Source organism: Seriola dumerili, unplaced genomic scaffold (assembly GCF_002260705.1).
Source record: "Seriola dumerili isolate Sdu_G_001 unplaced genomic scaffold, Sdu_1.0 BDQW01000262.1, whole genome shotgun sequence".
NCBI classification, from domain to species: domain Eukaryota; kingdom Metazoa; phylum Chordata; class Actinopteri; order Carangiformes; family Carangidae; genus Seriola; species Seriola dumerili.
Window position 1 is genome coordinate 185,056 of NW_019174517.1, and position 17,835 is coordinate 202,890.

At 43.7% G+C, this 17,835-nt stretch overlaps 2 protein-coding genes across 4 annotated transcripts; both read right to left on the reverse strand.

The window, feature by feature from the left end:
- Nucleotides 1-5,083: 5,083 nt before the first annotated feature.
- Nucleotides 5,084-10,210, reverse strand: tmem150b (transmembrane protein 150B). Of its 3 annotated transcripts, none has more exons than XM_022757047.1 (7): nt 10,090-10,210; nt 9,869-9,948; nt 8,747-8,806; nt 8,543-8,610; nt 7,727-7,854; nt 7,401-7,578; nt 5,084-6,011 (listed from the first exon to the last, which is right to left on the reverse strand). In XM_022757047.1, the coding sequence occupies exons 2-7, from the start codon at nt 9,931-9,933 to the stop codon at nt 5,800-5,802; spliced, it is 711 nt and encodes a 236-aa protein (XP_022612768.1). In that variant the 5' UTR covers nt 9,934-9,948; nt 10,090-10,210; the 3' UTR covers nt 5,084-5,799. The 3 variants fall into 3 exon arrangements, with proteins under 3 accessions (XP_022612768.1, XP_022612769.1, XP_022612770.1); XM_022757048.1 differs by having other exon boundaries at nt 10,063-10,210; XM_022757049.1 differs by having other exon boundaries at nt 9,869-9,951; nt 10,063-10,210.
- Nucleotides 10,211-10,621: 411 nt separating this feature from the next.
- On the reverse strand, nt 10,622-17,069 carry adsl (adenylosuccinate lyase). The gene is made up of 12 exons (XM_022757026.1): nt 16,753-17,069; nt 14,452-14,655; nt 14,251-14,295; nt 13,881-13,960; nt 13,434-13,605; nt 12,886-12,932; nt 12,704-12,794; nt 12,099-12,168; nt 11,788-11,935; nt 11,465-11,645; nt 10,901-11,077; nt 10,622-10,788 (listed from the first exon to the last, which is right to left on the reverse strand). The coding sequence occupies exons 1-12, from the start codon at nt 16,894-16,896 to the stop codon at nt 10,702-10,704; spliced, it is 1,446 nt and encodes a 481-aa protein (XP_022612747.1). The 5' UTR covers nt 16,897-17,069; the 3' UTR covers nt 10,622-10,701.
- Between the last annotated feature and the right edge of the window lie 766 nt (nt 17,070-17,835).

A 17,835-nucleotide genomic window follows, 5' to 3' on the forward strand; every position in this document is an offset into this window, starting at 1 on the left:
CAGATTAAAAACAGAGAACCTTGGTAACAGCAGCCGTTTCTACTGAGACAGAAATTTCTCACGTTTCACAAACTTCTAAAGCCCAAATATAGTTCAGCAGCGGTGGGTTACATGTGAACATCTTCTACTAGACGGATGAGAATCTGTAATTGAGGAGGGTTGTTTTCATTGCTATGACAGTGATACTTTCTACCGTACGAGGATCTGCTTTTTCCATGTCGTCAAAAGCAGTAATCTCAGAGAGACAGACGATCGGAGCCTCGTGAGTGCTAATGACTGTTTGCTGGTGTTAAAGGTAAACAGTCACCTGTGGTTATGAGAGACAAAGAAGTTCTTCACAGTTTCTCATATGTTTTTCTGCACACAGGTCTGCATCGCTGTATTTATGCATGTGTGTAACTAAGAAGGAAAGAAAGCGACAGAAATGTAAAAAGGACACAGAATTTTAAAGGAACCACGTACTCGTTTTGCACATTTTAGCTCATCAACTTCAAATTGCTTTTGCTTCACATTATTCTTTCTAAGGCGCGCCGTCTAGGATTGAGTTTCTATCCTCCAGAAAATGGAAGGTTGCCCAGGAGCTAAAAATCAATACACAAATCTATTTTGTGCTTTGAAAACGATCAGAACGAACGTGGTAGGGAAGGAAATTCAAGGTTAAAATATGCAACAAAAAAAAAAAACCTTTCACAACGTCCTTGAAATTCACAAAAACTTAAGTTAAACAAGATTTAAAAAGTGTTTTGTTTAAGCTGAGTGACTCTTGAATGTGAGGTTCTGGTGTATGAGCGGGACGAGGATTGCTGAGGGTGTTTTGGGGGCAACAGATGGCCCTACAGCTTAAAGGTGGGCTATTCAGTAGTTCAACATTTTTGGCATTAATCCAGGACTGTTCCCCGGGCTTCAGCAGTCTCGTCTCATCGAGGTTGCCACTGTAATGCTCAGCTGAGTTAACTGGCTGCAGCTTCGTATTTATCCTGCGAACATCTACTTCCTGCCAAGAAAGCAAACGAGCTTTATTTCCGAAACGACTCTTCACATACGTCACTGTGAACATGAAAGCTCTACACACAGTTTTTACACTGTGAGCTTCTGGATGTGACGCTTTTTATGAAATATCAGATGGCTGATGTTTGAGCATCTGGGGCTCCGTGTTGATCTCAAAGCTTTGCATCAGTGCACATGCATGCAAGTGGGAGGTGAGCCATGCCTCATTGTCCATGTGCTTTTCGCTCGCTCGTTAAAAGCTAACTTCTCCCCCCACCATGTCCAGCCCCCCCCACCACCACCACCACCACCACCACCACCCCTCCTTCTTCCCCTGGCTTTCTGGCTCTCTGTCTTGTGCGCTCAACAATAGTCTATTCTGTGCTGTCCCGTGCGAGTGGAGACACACCCAAAGCCAAGGCCACGGTGCGAGGGGAGATTGTTGGGTGGTGGCCAACTGAGAGGGACACTGGCTCGATTCTCGTCTGGGAGCACGGATCCTGACGAGAGGGCAGAGGTGGTCTTATCTGTCCAGCTGTAAATTGCAGTGGTCATTTAGCAGAGTGAGTCCCCGACCGAGGGCATTTCTGCAGCTGAGGCGTGTGTGGAAAGATTTGTGAAGTGTCTACAGTGCTAACACCTGCAAACCACCATGTGTCTGAACAGTTCCCTAAAAGTAATGTAATGCACGGACTCTTCAAATAGATCAAAATGGATCAACACACAAAGTAAAAGCTGTAAAAGCTAAAAGGAGTGAATAAATTATTGAAATGACTAATTATTAAGTTAGCTAAAAGTAAGGTGAAAAAACTGCGGATAAATGGTTGAAATTACAAAAGGAGCAGTTGAAATTTGCTCAATTAGTTAGCTAAAAAGTACAGATAAATGGTTGAGCTATTAGCTATGTAAAGGCTAAATGGTTGAAATAGATCACTAAAAGTAATAGATTACTGGTGAAAAAGTTGTGGATAAATGGTTGAAACAGGTTGAAATCACAAACGGTACAGCTGGAATTTGGCTAGTTAGCTAAAAAAATAAAGTAATAAATAAGGATTGAAGTTAGCTATGTAAGGCTAAATGGTTGACACAGCTAACTTAAATTAATAGATTATTTGTGAAAAAGATGCGGATAAATGGCTGGAATTACAAAAGGTAAAGAAAAGTTGCAATTACCTAAACTAGCTAAATTAGCTAAATTAGGTAATTGCAACTAACTGCAAAAACAAAGTAATGGGTGATGGAAAAATGACTAAAAGTAAAATATTTGGTGGTTGAAACTGTGGTTGGTGGTTGAAGCTAAAAGTAATGGATAAGTACTGGATCGTATTATCGATACAAATACACATAAATACTTCACTGTATCTCAGTGTTTTCATGTCTGTGGTGGTTTGTAAAGTGTTTGCTTAAGTTTCATCTTTCTTTCAGCTTCTGTTTTTCACCCCTGTCATGTATCATCTGGTGGTGGGAGCCCCCCCCAAAAATCCCCACCTCCTCAACACATAACACAAGACCCCAACACACACACACACACACACACACACCAAAGCTCTCTCACAATACATGCCCTGATCTCAGCTGGGCCACGGGCTGAAGGTCATTCTATCGACCCGTTATTCTCTATCATGACAATCTGTCCCTAAATGCCACAGCTGGAGCCCCCCACACACTCTGCTGCCTCCTCTGATAAGGGCAGACTCTCTTCATTGTCCGATAACGTAAATATGACACACCAACACACCATCTGAGGGTCCCTGTCTGCACCAGCCAGCCTAATTATATAATTATCCCTTGTCTGATTGTGCCTGTGCAGCTGAGACGAGGGAGGGCCTTTGTGTGGCTGGTGGAATGCGGTGTGCTTGGCATTTTTCTGCAAAAGGGCAGCTTTCTGGAAGCCGCTGCCAAAGGAGAGGAGAGGAGGGTGAGATCACGGCTGCTGGTGCCCACTCTTCTTCTTCTTCTTCTTCTTCTTCTTCTCCTTCGCTCTCTCTTCTGTCTCTATCACTCAGCCCATCTTTACTGTCTCTCACACTTTCTGCACAATCCCATCTCTCTCCTGCACCTCGTCGCTATAACACTTCCCCGCCCGTCCTCTCTGAGCCTTCGAGTTTGGCAAATTGTCTTTGCGGACAAAGTGGCCTTTCCATGTGGAATGCACAGGATTTGGCTCTCCAATGATAAGAGCTGACAGGTCGCACCGTTACAGAGAAACCGAGTGGCCGAAGGCGACCGCTCCGATGTCTGATAGTGGACTCGGAGGCGACTGCACCGCCGCATGATAGGAAAGCTTTGCTATTGTTTCTGCTCAAGAGCTATGAGGGGATAAGAGAGACGAGAGCTCGAGCAGGTGTTAGGAGAGATTACAGTACGGGCCGAGAGAGCACGGCTGCTATTACCTCCTTCTTGAATCAAAGTCAAAAGCAACAAGGCGGGTGTCACATAAACCATGTTCTCGTACTCTATAATAGAGGATCCAGACCTTTTTCTGACATTTACATCAAGGGGCCTCCCGGTCTTTGCGTGACGCTCCTGGTGATTTTATGAGTTTTACTACTTTATCAGGAGCCTTTTATACTCACTAATGAAAACAGCAGGGTTAAGGGTATTTTGGCACCAAAGCTCTCCCTCTGAATTCCTCTGCATGAGCTGCTGTATAATTCAAAACATTTTGTCATCTCGACTAAAAAAAAAAAGTGTATTTGTGTGCATTTTAAAAATGATGTAAAATATCCACAGCGTTCTGAGGGGGGGGGGGGGGGGGGGGGTCAGCTGCGGTCACTCAGCTGCTCAGGAGGTTTTCTTTACAAAGTGGGACGAACCAAGTCCTCCAGGTTTTTTTTAAAAATAATGAAAAATGTCACTTTGTCACGTTGGAGGGAGCTGAAGATGTTGTTGCCAGTCAGCTGCAGTAAACAAGTTCATCAGAGAGCCCAGACAGCTTTGTGTGGGCAGAAGATCTGCGCGCTTGTCTGCAGCAGGAACACTGGCAACTAACAGCACTTGAGAAATTCCCATAGAATTCCGAGCTGTCCGTCTGATCCCTGTCCCCCCCCCCCCCCCCCCCCCCCCCCCCCCCCCCCCCCCCCCCCCCCCCCCCCCCCCCCCCCCCCCCCCGCCCCCCCCTCCCCCCCCCCCCCCCCCAGCCCCTCCCCCCCCCCCCCCCCCCCCCCCCCCCCCCCCCCCCCCCCCCCCCCCCCCCCCCCCCCCCCCCCCCCCCCCCCCCCCCCTCTGCTGATCACACAGCATGGAGTATGTGAAAGAATGCTGTCGGGACATAGCGGGACACTGGGGGCCCAGTATTCCCATCTCAAGCTTCCTTACGTGCCCCCAGTACATTTTTTTAAATGACATCAGAGTAAGACACTAACAAAAGTGAAAATTTGATCACAAAGTGCGAGCAGAGACGATGCCAACAGACCCCAAGACGGCATGTTTAAATAAACACACAACTTGGATGAGAGAAAGAGTTTGAGCGCCGGAGCCAAGAGTAGGACCTCTCCCACTATCAGCGTCGCTATGAGAGCTCCATTGTTTTGTCCATCTCAAACAGCCCTGACAAATTGTGCTGAATCCTCTGTCTAAACTGGAGGCATCTTCCAAAAACATGCTGGCAGGGAGCCAGAGCTGCATTTTCCCATCAGTGAAACGATCATCGGCCGGCGTCGCTCCTCAGCGCCCCCGCTGGTCGCTTCTGGTTAATGCGAGAGGCATCTTCAGCGTGCAGGTAAGATCTATAGTGAGAGCTGATCTAAAGTCTCTGTAATAACATGAATTTTGTACCACAAAGCTTTCACTGCAAAGAGCTTCAAAATAAAAGCACTTGAAAAAGTTCTCATTATGCATTATGTCATAAAAGAAACTTCTTTTTTTTTCTTCCTCTTGCTAACCCAACATTTCCTTCACATCTCCATCCTCCTTTTCTGTTCCCCTTCCTCTGCTGTGTTGCCCAGCTGACAGGTGGAGAGTGAGGCTGAGAAACACCAGTCTTTTCCTGGTATTCACTGTCTAGGCACTGATCATGAGCTCATTTTACACTTGGAGGCAAAAATATATAATACAGAGTATAAAAATACCATGCATGAGAAAGCGTCAAGGGGATTTTACTCGGAGAAAAATATCAGAGGAGATAACAATACATGCATGAATGATTTTTACACGAGATTGAAGCTGGAATATTAATTTAAAAGGGAAACATTTGAATAGAGTTCATACTGTGAATGATAGCTGCAGAGTGAATGACAGTTGAATGGCGCCACCATGTGTTAGTATGGAGTTACTGCTACACGGTTTAGAAGCTCAGAACTGTCCAGTTTTATTCAGCTTCTACTATTTCAAGAGCTAAATGATTAGTTGATTGATTTATTGCTCGAGTCGTGAATATTTGGCAACTGTTCTGATGATCGATGAATCCTCTGAGGCTTTTCTCTACTTCTGCTATTTTTGTCTAATACATTCTTTGGCTTTTGATTATGGTCTTTTTATGATTAATCAATTAATTATTAAAAAAAATAATAGATTATATGTTATCTACTATCCGTATGTGTTTACTATGGAATAGCAAAAGTATACAAAAAGGTAAAGGTACTAAATGTTATTAACACTTAAAAACTAATGAGGAAACAAACACAGCTTTTAGAAAGAGATTCAAATATACAGCTTTCAAACAAATCTATTATTGAATCTTGCAAAAAGGCAAATATAAATATAATAAATAGCAATATTAGAAACTCCCCTGATCACCGAAAGACACTAAAGCAGCAGTACTGTACACAGCAGTTGAATATGTACACATGCATTATACGTGTGTGTGTGTCTTCAGCTGAGTGCGTTTGCAACATAACCATTCACTTCTATTGATGCAGGGCTGCGGCCATCCCTCAAAGCTTGTTTCTGGACAGTGAGCTGGTGGCAGTCGATGTGTCTGAACTCAGCTGCAAAAAGGCCAAACAGGCAGAAGAACAACATGACCAAGGCCCATTCACACACAGCAGCGCCAGAGCGATAGCCTGTCTTGGCGAGAATGGCCACTGAAGGAGGGGGAAGCGGTCAAGGAGCACAATAACGAAAGAAATGCACATCATAGCAAAGCAAAAAGTAAATTAAAACATAGAAAATATGTGAGTTTCTTTAACATTTTCATTAGCTGTGTTTGGGTGTATATTACTTTTATGTGTGATGTCGTACATGTTTGTATTTTTAGCTTCTTGCACCTCTCTGCCTTGTTTCTGGGGAGGGATTTTTAAAAACAGATACTGCACATCAACATAGCTAAATCTGTTATTTGAATAAACTTAAAAAAGAAAAAACTAAAGCAAACAAATTGTCATGACGGCTACCACCTTCTAAGAGTCTGGAGTAATATACAGGCTGTTAAAATTAATATTTGTGCACTGACGATCTGTGTTCAACTCAAAAACACAGTGGACAATTATAAAGATCTGGTGAATTTACCTCTCAACAAATGATTATACTCTAAAACTGTAAACACTACGGTGTCACTGATTCCCAACCGGAGGTGTACCCCACAACAGGTTGGCTATAAATGGTTCAAATGGTTGGCTCATGTTAAAAGCAATAGATACATTTTTAACTTGCTAAAATAATATATACAGTTGAAATAGTTAGCTAAAAAATCTGGATAAACGGTTAAAATAGTTTGCTAACAGTAGCAGTTTAAGTTTGAAACAGCCAATAATGAATTAGCTTAAAACAGCTAAAATAATGTAAACAGTTGAAATAGTTTGCTAAAGGCAATTGTTAAATAGTTAGCTTGAAAACAGTAGCAGATAAAGGTTGAAATGGCTAAAAGTAACGGATAAATGGTTAAAATAGTTTGCTAACAGTGGCACTTTAAATTTGAAATAGCTAAAAGTAATGGATTAGCTAATATTACAAGTACAAATCTTAAAATATGCAGTTGAAACAGTTAGCTAGAAGTATAGTTAGCTTGAAAACAGTAGCAGATAAAGGTTGAAATGGCTAAAACTAATGGATAAATGGTTGAAATAATGTTAAAAGTACCAATGTTAAAACAGCTTAATAGATAACCAGTTGAAACCAGCTAAAGTAATGGATGGATAAATAAAAAAAAAGAACAGTAGGCTTTTGATAAATTGTTAAAAGCTAGCTAGCTATAGTAGCGGATAAAGGTTTAAATAAATGGCTTAATGTAATGGACAAATTGTGGAAACAAAAGATAATTTGTGATTTTAATAACAACCAGGTTAAACAGTTCAAATGAAGCTGGAACATGATGTTGATGAAGATTACTGACAGGGCCGCAGGGGTATTATCACACAAACATATGTCCAGAGAATGAATAGTCCATTCAACAACATATCCCCGTTTGCTCACAAGAATCAACTTGGCTTGGATTTGATATTTACCTCTTATAATGCAGACAGAAAGAAGGATACTAACGATGACCAGGATGGTAGAGAGGATGCAGCCGGTCGCCCTGACAGGCCCGACCCAGCACCGGTCCTGAGATGGCTGAGCCCTATAGGTTAGAAACAGCTGTATCCAGAAGAAGGCCAGGCCAACAAAGAAAGCCAGGAAAGCTCCCAAAAGGTGAATTTCCATTAAAACTGATTGCTAAGTGGAGAAGGCAGGGGAAGTGGAGACGTTAATGAGCACAGAGTAATCATTCTGAGTTCAAATAAAAAATAAAATTAAAGAATAAAGATAAGCAAACATTCTTTATTATTCTATTATTAATTTAGGTATTTTTGTAGGCGGTTACCTGGAAGTTGCCGATGACAGAGATCCCAACAGAGGCGATGAATCCCAAAACAATACCGGCAGTGTTGGCGTTTCCATGGTTACCATAGTCCCTAACCTGCTGGAAACGGATCAGCACAATCCACAGGGCTGAGAGAGACGGACAGAGCGAAATGGCAAAGACGTTAGACATTAGAATTATGGTTAAAGAAAAAGTTTAAGAAAGATAAAATTTTAAATTCTATACGTTGGGATAATGAGAAATGAAATTTGAGCACGTCGGTCTGCAAACACATTTATATATTATAATATATAAACAAGTTATAACACAGTTTTCATACATGCAGGCATCCAGGATGCAGATACAACTGGTGAAAAGGAGCCTTGTTGTAAAGTGTAAAACACATTCATCATTTATTAACGAGTTACAATAAGCTCCTTTTACCAGTAATAAACGGTAGTAAGTCATTAGTAAGATTAATTAGTAGAAAGCATTAACTTGATCTTGCCAAACAGTGAGCCTGCACCAATGTGTGAATATAACTCTTATAATTTGTTTATAATAGTTAATTTATGATTTATAAAGTGTTGTCAAAGAATTAATAACCTAATTATAAACCATTTAAAAATCCTTTATAAGGAAGTCTTGTTGTAAAGTGCTACCAAAATAAAATGTAGAAAACAGGCCAAGACTTCAAACAGCAGGTTGACCACTGCAGCCTTGAATAATAGTAGCTCTAAATTAAGTGTGAAGCAGGTTGAACATGCTGCACAGAGTGTAGGAACGTAGGAACAACAGTGAATGAGGACTGGTATAAATATATCATCGTGTCTTTACCTAAAACAGAGCAGATGTTGCAGATCTGGGAGAAGAGGCAGCTCTGAGGGTTGTATGTGCCGCACTCGCTAACAGGAGAGAGAGAATTCAGACATTCATTTGTTAATCACTGAACTGGTTTGGCATTTTGCTGTATGTATTCATCATCATCATCATCATCACCATCATCATCATCATCTCAGGACAGAGAGGGTTTACACCCACCTGATGTAAGGGACTCCTTCTGTGAGGTTCACTGATCCGTTAGTTACAGCCACAGCAAACCTGTTGTGAAGAAACGACAGTATCACGACTGAGTGCACAAGCACTGTCAGTCTGCTCGCACCCAAAATATATAAAGGTTAAACAACATTTTGTTAGTTTGTAATTTTACAATTCGTATGGAAACATTAAAGCTTTGTATGATTAATTATTAGATTAGACTTTTTAAGAAGAAGAGAGACTCATCAGGTCTTATAATAATAACAATATAAATGACATGTGTTTGTACATCTGGACTGTTCTACTTTAAATATGCGACTGAGTCTGTCACAGTTACGTTTTCATCTTATCTTATTGTCATTGTTTTGATTTTCCGACAGTGTGTCAGCCTGTGAATCCAATTACAACAGGACAAATGAGGAAACAGCAATAAAATTAGCAACAGATCACTCATTTAAAAAGGATAATTTATTGTATACTACTACTACAAACTTATTAATGAGGTATACATAATTACTGTCGGAGGGGAACATGACATTAAGCTTGGGGAGGATGTAAGGCTATGAATGTCGTTTCGTTTGTAGTTTTAAAATGATTAAAAACTCCTGAGGAGCAGAAATGTCGTTTTGTGGTTCAGTATAAGATCCACAGTGAAAACTGGCACCAGAGAAGCTGAAAAAACTTACACGTCCTGTCTGTCTTCAGACTGTAAAACAACTTCAGACAGCAGCTAGTATCATTTTAGCGTGCGTGTCATCTCTTGTACCTCCTCCCTTTAGATTCTCAGTAAGTATTTACCTGGTTTCCAAATATACAAATTTATCTACAACCATCACTATTCATGGTGACAGATGTGGAAGGTGTTCACCTTCAGATTTACAGCCACAGAAGCTTCTTACACATTTCAGTTGGAGATTAGGAAGGATATTGTAATCACTTTATCTGTTGTGGACATTTCCTAATTTACCCCACAAACACTCAGAACAGAAGAGTTTTCAATAAAGAACATTTCCCGTGTTCAGTTTTAAGACATGAAATGAGATTTATAAAACATTAAATCTTGAAAAAAAAATAAAAATACAAACAGAAGGAAAACATTAAGACAGGAAGGAGCTGAATACTCACACAGTCCAAATGCCCCCAGTGCCGAAGACAGCCAGACAGACGGGGAGCAAAGCCCACAGCCACATGTTGCAGAACAGCTGCTGCTTGGTTCATATGAAGGGAAACATAAAAAATTAAATAAAAGCCACTTCTCCCCGAGAAAGCAAATAATAAGAATTGTAAAAGTGTATTATTAAAATATAAACTATATTTACTGTTCAGAGGAACGACGTGTAACTCACTCTGATGCTGGTCGAGACACAGATCTCTGTTTGAACTTCATGAAACGTAAGTCACTCCGTCCTCACCGCTATCACAGAGACAGTAGAACGGGACGTGAGCTGGGACGCTGCTGCACTTTGTCCTGACGCTGCACACGCCCAGCAATAAAATCCACTGTCAGAGGTTTAACGACTTGTGATTAACACCCTCTTGTGCAAGTTCCTCAGTGGGTTTCCTCTCCTCTTCCGTCTCTTTGACCAAAATAAGAGCTTGAATTGTACTTAAACTTTAATAACTGAAACTCAGCCCTTAATATCTGTTAATGATTGCAAGAGTTAATGGTAAATGTGCAGTAATAAAGTGGTGGATTAATAATTCACCTGAGTATTTAATTAGCATTTTTATATGATGCATGCTGTAAAAGCCCCATGACTTTCAATAAAGATGATAAGAACACTATTAACATAATTCATTACCACAATATATGAATCATCTTTTGTATTATTTCAATAAAATGTTGCAGGCAGAAATGAAAACCGTGATGAAGAGAAATTAATTCAACCATTGTTCTTTATTGAGGTACAATGCAGCGATCACCACGGCAACAACACCACGATGAAGACAGGTGCGTGTTAGAGCTCGAGCTCAATCTTCACATCCATCTTAGCCTTGTAGGGCTCCAGCAGGGGGCGCACCTCCTCAGACAGGAACCTGGACACCTACAGGTGAGAGGACGCAGCAGCAGCAGGAGGGAAGAGAAAAATATTTATTACACGTCATTCGTTTCTAAAAAGGTTTTAACAAACTGATGAGGGACTGTTGGCGTCGCACCTGCTGTGGAGCACGGCCTATAAAGGTCTTGGGGTCCAGCAGGGCGTCCAGCTGCCCCAGGATGGGCGCGAAGTACGCGTCTCTCTGGACTCTGGCCAGAAGGTCGTTATCGCCGCCCTCCTGTTTGACCACGGCCGCCGCCTCCTGCGACAGAACACGGATCTTCTCGTGGCAGTCCTGAGGGACAGACGCAGCACACAGATGGAGGATTACGCAGAAAGTGGAAGTGAACACACTGGCAGCTGATCTGTGATCTCTAGAGACAGTGAGGATCTAATGGTGACGGCGGTGTGTCATCATCAACAGTGTTACCGCTCATTTCGAGCTCAAAAGCAGAAGGAGAGTCGGCTTTGTTGGTTTTTAATGAAAGTAATTGGTGAGAAAAAAAGACATTATCTCTTGATTAAGGAAGTCCAGGATTGTTTCTGGTCAGCGCTGGCAGTGAATTGTCTCTCTAGCAGAATAAATGAGTTGTTGCTCAACGCTCAGATCTTGATTTATTATTGTGTCAGTGGCGGCTCGCTCGCTGAGCGCCGTCTCTCTCGGTGTACTTCCTCCTCCCACCTGTCTGTTTCCTCCAGCCTTCACCATGGCCATGATGATGTTCTCTGTGGCCATGAAGGGAAGCTCATGGCGGATGTGTCTCTCAATGACTTTGGGGTAGACCACCAGCCCCTCTGTGATGTTCTGCAGCGTGCTGAGGATGATGTCCGCGGTGAGGAAGGACTCGGGCAGCGAGATCCTCCTGCAGAAAGTTGAGTGTGAAGAGGGAGAAGGAAACATCTGTATGAGCCAGTGGCTTTCATTTGGATAAAACCTTAACTTTGAACAGGGTGTTCATTTTGCCTGCAGATCTCCAATTCATATGCGTGTCCGGGGATGCTAACCTGTTAGCGCTGTCGTCCAGCGTCCTCTCCAGCCACTGCACCGAGGCCGTCTGCAGCGGGTCGGCCACCAGCGCCACCAGGTGTCGCGCCAAGCTGCAGCAGCGCTCCGCACGCATGGGGTTCCTCTTGTAGGGCATGGCACTAGAACCTGGAGGGACAAGAGAACGTCACGCTGATATCCATCATATTTCTTTATTTTGCAAGCTGTGGTTCACATCAGCAGATGTTTCCTGTGAGCAGCAACTGACTGATGTATTCAAACATAATTTTACTGCTATTGTATTTAAAGGTCCAGTAGTGAGTGAACGTACCGATCTGCTCTTTCTCAAAAGGCTCCTCAATCTCCTTCAGGTTGGCGAGCAGGCGGATGTCTGTACAGATCTGCAGCAGACAGACGCATCAGCAGCGAGCTTCAGCAAGTGAAAGGGACAGTTCGGGTGTTTTTTGACGTGGTGTGAGGTGGTCGCATACAGTCGGTACATTACCTGCAGTAGATTCTGATCAACTGATCAACACCGTCTGCTGTGGGCGGGGCCACCAGAAAAAACACCCACGAAACAATCCAACATCTGTTTAAATGAAGCTTCATGTAGAATATTTTCAGAGGTTTATCTAGAAACAGATTGTTTTGTTTAGTGTCTAAAACAGGTTTGTTCTGGTGGCCCCGCCCACAGCAACACGTCACTCTGCTGGTCTGACGGTGCTCCTAGTCTGATCTCCTACCTGGGAGCGAGCTGAGCAGAATCTACTGCAGGTGATGAACCGACTGTATATGACTGACCTCATACAACCCCACGACAGAAGACCTGAACTGTCCCATTAACAGAACAGAGCTGTACAGATGATCCAACTTCCACTAAAACATCACTAGGTGGAGACATTTGTCCACGTGTCTCCAGCTGCTGTGGCTCTTTACCTTGTGAACAGTCGCTCCCAAACTGGCCAGAGTGGACAAACAGTCTACGTCCACCTTCCGGCTGTACGTCTGGCCGGTCACCAGGTAGGCTCTGAGTAAGACGGGGACAAAGTCTCAATAACCTGTTCGTTAACATCACCCTCATTTACACTGAACACTGGAAACAGCGGGAGGCTTCTGACCTTTTGAAGCCGGCCATCTCCGTCACCATCCTGTCAAGCTCTTCCACCTGGTGGAGGAGAGCAAGAAACAAAATACTTGGTACAATTACATAGATCTAAAAATCAATTAATTCTTCATTTCAACCAAACTGATTAGTGCAGCAGAGGAGCTTGACAATGGAAGCTCGTTGAAACTTTCTCCATGTTTCTATAAACCAGGACGTGACCTCTGGGACAGGGCGGAGCCTCCTGGACTTAATGAGTGTGGTCCAGACCAAACTAGCATGTTAGCTTCTGATCACAATGTTTGCTAATGTGCTAGCTAGTCATCTGATCCCATAGAACACACAACACTAACTCAAAACTGTGATTTTGTCAAAGATAAACATGGTTATAACGGAGAGTGACGGGGCAGACGCTGGGAAAATGCAATGCTGAGGTCAATGACCTCTAAAGGTCACCAGAGGTCAGATACAAATGGCCTCCACGACGGAAATAAAACGTTGGGGCGTGTAGATTATATTCTAGTCATAAACTGCTCATCGTCTCCACCAGATGATGATTTCTACCTTGTCATGGTCCCCCTGAAAGAGCTGCAGGAAGCTGGCCTGGGTCCCAGTCGTGCCCTTGACCCCCCTGAAACGTAGATCATCACGGGCTCTCTGCAGGTTCCTCATGTCCATGGCCAAGTCCTGCAGCCACAGACAAGCTCGCTTCCCAACCGTGGTCAACTGGGCGGGCCTGGGGAGGGAGAGAGAGAGAGAGAGAGAGAGAGAGAGAGAGAGAGAGAGAGAGAGAGAGAGAGAGAGAGAGAGAGAGAGAGAGAGAGAGAGAGAGAGAGAGAGAGAGAGAGAGAGAGAGAGAGAGAGAGAGAGAGAGAGAGAGAGAGAGAGAGAGAGAGAGAGAGAGAGAGAGAGAGAGAGAGAGTTAGACAGATGAAGACTCATGGAAACTTAGCAAATAGGATGCATGTGATGAGTGGACCCTCATGGAAGTGCAGCTGTGTTCAGACTCACTGGTAGTGTGTGAAGCCAAGCGTGGGGAGGTCAGCGTATTTCTCTGCAAAGTTCGCCAGTCTGTCGATGACTCTGGCCAACTGTGGAAACCGAAGCAAAGGCTGGAGTTACTGCACAACACACCGCCACGACACACACACGACACACACACGACATACACGACCCTCACACGTGAAGCTCACGCCTGGTTCGTGTCGTTTTGTGACAAAACATTGCAAAAGGAAAAAACGAGGTGATTATTTCTACACTGTTGACTTGTTACTGAACAGCTGAGGCGCACAGACACACAGAGTTACTGTTCCCACTGATTCCACAGATGCACCGCTGGATGGGTGTGTGCGTGTTTCCCGGCAAAACAGCTGAGCCTCACCTTAGGCAAGAGGACGTCAAATCCATCACGCAACATAATCAGATCCTGAGGAGGAAAAACACGACGACTTTAGAGAACATGAAAACTTTTAACGACGAGCGCTTTGTACTTGAGAAACTACACGAACAATCACTTTGTATCAGGAAGACTTGATCACTCGATTCAGGCTGTAGCTGCGTTTTCAATATTCATCACACTTACGGTGTTGTCTCCGACGTAGCAGGACGTGGCTCCGAGGTGGATGATGGGAGCGGCGGTGGGGCAGCAGTGTGCGAAGGTGTGGACGTGAGCCATGACATCGTGCCTGAGCTTACGCTCTTCTTCGGCCGCCATGGCGAAGTCGATGCTGTCTGCATGACTCTCCATCTCCAGGACCTGGGCGTCCGTGATGGGCAGACCCAAAGCCTGAGGAGGAGGAGGAGGAGGAGGAGGAGGAGGAGGAAGACATGGACACAGTGGGAAAGAGGAAGAATGCCCACAAGGGAATTTGTGAAGTTACAATTTAATTTTACATTTTGTAAAGTATAAAGTTCATAACACAGGAATCATTATGTCCACCTTAAGATAATCACACCTGCACCTGCTCAGATAATCCAACGTCATGTTCTCATTTCCAGTGAAGCTGCAACTTAATATTCTGATTATTTCCTCGATTATTCACTCGGTCTATAAAACCATCACAATCTTCTACAGCCCAAGTTCGATTGATCGATTGTTAAAAACATCTCATTTGCTATAATATTAAGACGAGCAGAAAACTTCTCTAAGACGATACTTAGACTTTTTACTTCAACATACACAATTAAATCATGATGATTATCAATATAGTTGCCGATTCATTTCCTGTTGATCGACTGATGGATGTGGCTCTAATGTCCAGGTAAATAAAAAGTAAGAGAGGATATTTCCGCTCTTGTAATGTCGGCGGTTCTGTAACGATTCAGCTAAATTAGATGTTTTTGAAAGACTCCATGACTTCAATTAATTGTCTTAAAAAGAAATGATAGTCAGATCAAACACCCCGTTGATTTCTCTTCCGTCTTCTCAGCTGTCTCGACGGACATGTGCCGTCCTCGTGAGAAGACGCTCTGTGTCCTGATTAGATTTGGGTTTCCTCTATTGGGAGAGAGCAGTCATGTGGTGGGACGACAGAACACGACTTGATTGAGAAATCGGTCCCAATCCCTGAAAACAGCTGCACCCGAAAACCTGCGGTGTCAAAGGTCAAAAACACAGGAAGGCCAGTTCCGTGTAAATAACGGCTGCACACAACAAACCTCATCTCTCTCACGGGGAGAAAAATATAGTTCGTTTTTTAGGCCAAAACACACAGAAGCGTCCCAGGGGCCGGTCTCCTGTTACCGCCACATTCTCTAGGTGCTATTTTCACACACAAACCAGTGAGCGGCGGCAACAGGCCTGACGCACAGCTGGCCCCCGAAGAACAAGCAGAAGAGACGGACTCTGATCGGCTCCGATTAGTGTGTGTGTGTGTGTGTGTGTGTAACATGTCATGTGAGGTGATGCATGTGAGAGAGGGTCTGTCAACAGTTAAAACACATACCACCCCCCCCCACCTCCTGCACTCTAATATGACAGGGAATTATAAGAGCTGCAGGATTTGTTAAGATATCTGCTGAAATCGTCAGTAACGATGAATCTCTGCTTGATTAAACAAACTCCATGTCTTATTGATAAACCCCCCCCCCTCCTGTGTTAAACCATGGGCCGGGGGACCTTACAGGGATCAAGTAGCGCTTCAGTTTGGGAGCTAAATGTCATGAGTGCTGCGTTATTTCAGAGGGGGAGCTCAGTGCAGACTCTGCTGTGCAGCCACACACTGAAGATCCCAAACACATCAGACTGAAAGCTACAAAAGCTACAAAAAGAGAAAAGGTTTAAGGTTTGCTGCACCGTGTTATCATAGTGTAAACACTATAACTTCAGATCAGGAGCCATTTTGATGAACATTTTATGTGCATAAGAGCTAAATCGATCAGTCGATTGATGGATTAGTCGATCAACAGAAGATTAATAAACAACTATCTTGATGATGTCATTTTTCAAGCACAAACTCTCCACATTCATAAATGAAAATCTATGGGTAAAAAGCCTGATTTTATTGTATCAACACTGATTCAGCTGATTTATCTATGAACCCAAAAGCTCTCATAGTGATAAAGAATTTATTTAGCTTTAAATATTGTAATGAAACAACAGCTCCCCTTGGCCTGAGGCTGTTTTTATTGTACAAGAAGCAGAGACAGTGGAGCGTGTGTGCTTCAGGGACCTGCAGGCTGCAGACAGCTCGGCTCTGAGGTGCTGCTGAGACCCCCCCCCCCCCCCCTCCTAAAAACTAAATTTAGAGCTGGAAACTTGATAGGACTCTGTGAAGGTCGCAAACTTTGGTGCATAAACACATAAGACAGAAAAGTGCATGTGTGAATATCAATATAAATAAAAAGGCACAAAAGGCTACGGAGGCTCTAAGTGTCGTCAAACCTTCTCAGCCTTCGCCAGGTAGATCCACAGCTTCCTCCAGGTTGTGAATTTCTTCCTGTCGCTGAAGTTGAAGGCCATTTCCTTGCTGGCGTACCTGGACACCAGCGGGGAGCGGTACTTCATGAACTCGTCGGCGGCCTCCATGTTTGTAAGAGCCGGTGGTGTCCGCTAAAACTTATGGCTCTGCCCTGCACCTTCTCCTTCACACACACACACACACTAACACACACACACACAGAACACACACGAGCTTGTCAAGCTGCCGCGCCGATTTCAGCCTGGTCGTATCACATGGAGGAGGCGGCGCTGTTTTTACGACACTTTGAGTCGGCGTACGGCGTGAGGTCTGAATGTCACATGTCACTGTTTAAATTGCTCTTCAGTCTTTTTTTTTTTTTTTTTTTTCTTCAACAAATCTAAGACGCCAAAGCTTAAAAAACGTCACGTCAACAACGTGTCATTAAATGCATCACCGTCGATACATGTAAAGCAAATGTTGTTGTTTGTTTGTTTTTTAACCCTCTGTCTTACGTGACTTCCCCTGGGTCCGTGAATGTGTCGCGCCATATAGCGACTATAATTAACGTGTTCAGGAGCCAAGGATGAGCTCAGACATTCAGGCTGATTTATATAATATAATTTCTCTGCCACACATGATGCATCCTTCAGAGAGTGTTCCCGCCGCGGCGACAGTTGCTTTGAATTCACTTCAGGCAGACGACAGTCTCTATTTATAGGAGCTTTTAATGTATTATGTAAGCTGTGGCCGCATGTCTTTATATTCATATATCAATATTTAAATGTATTCATGCAGCACACATGCCCTCACTGCCTCTCAGTATTTCTGTGTCTGCGGGCGTCACATGAAGAGTTGTGTTTGTGCGTGATGCAGCATCTGGGGAATAAATCCAGCTGTGAACAGAGAACAGAGTGCTCCCCCTCTCTCTCCCTCTCTCTCTCCCTCTCTCTCTCTCTCTCTCTCTGTCTATCCATCTTTCTATCTGTCCTGACTGCAGTCTTCATACAGTGCCACACCGCCGCTGCCGCTGCTGCTGCTGCTGTGTGATATAAGCAAGTGGGAGG

Excerpts from the sequence above, each read along its gene's own strand:
- tmem150b (XM_022757047.1), bottom strand. The coding sequence starts at position 9,933 with ATGTGGCTGTGGGCTTTGCTCCCCGTCTGTCTGGCTGTCTTCGGCACT. Across the intron at positions 7,855-8,542 it reads CAACATCTGCTCTGTTTTAG|CCCTGTGGATTGTGCTGATC; the intron begins GTAAAGACACGA and ends CGTCTCTCTCAG. Across the intron at positions 7,579-7,726 it reads CTGTCATCGGCAACTTCCAG|CAATCAGTTTTAATGGAAAT; the intron begins GTAACCGCCTAC and ends TTCTCCACTTAG.
- adsl (XM_022757026.1), bottom strand. The coding sequence starts at position 16,896 with ATGGAGGCCGCCGACGAGTTCATGAAGTACCGCTCCCCGCTGGTGTCC. Across the intron at positions 14,296-14,451 it reads GCTACGTCGGAGACAACACC|GATCTGATTATGTTGCGTGA; the intron begins GTAAGTGTGATG and ends TTTCCTCCTCAG. Across the intron at positions 10,789-10,900 it reads TAGGCCGTGCTCCACAGCAG|GTGTCCAGGTTCCTGTCTGA; the intron begins GTGCGACGCCAA and ends TCTCACCTGTAG.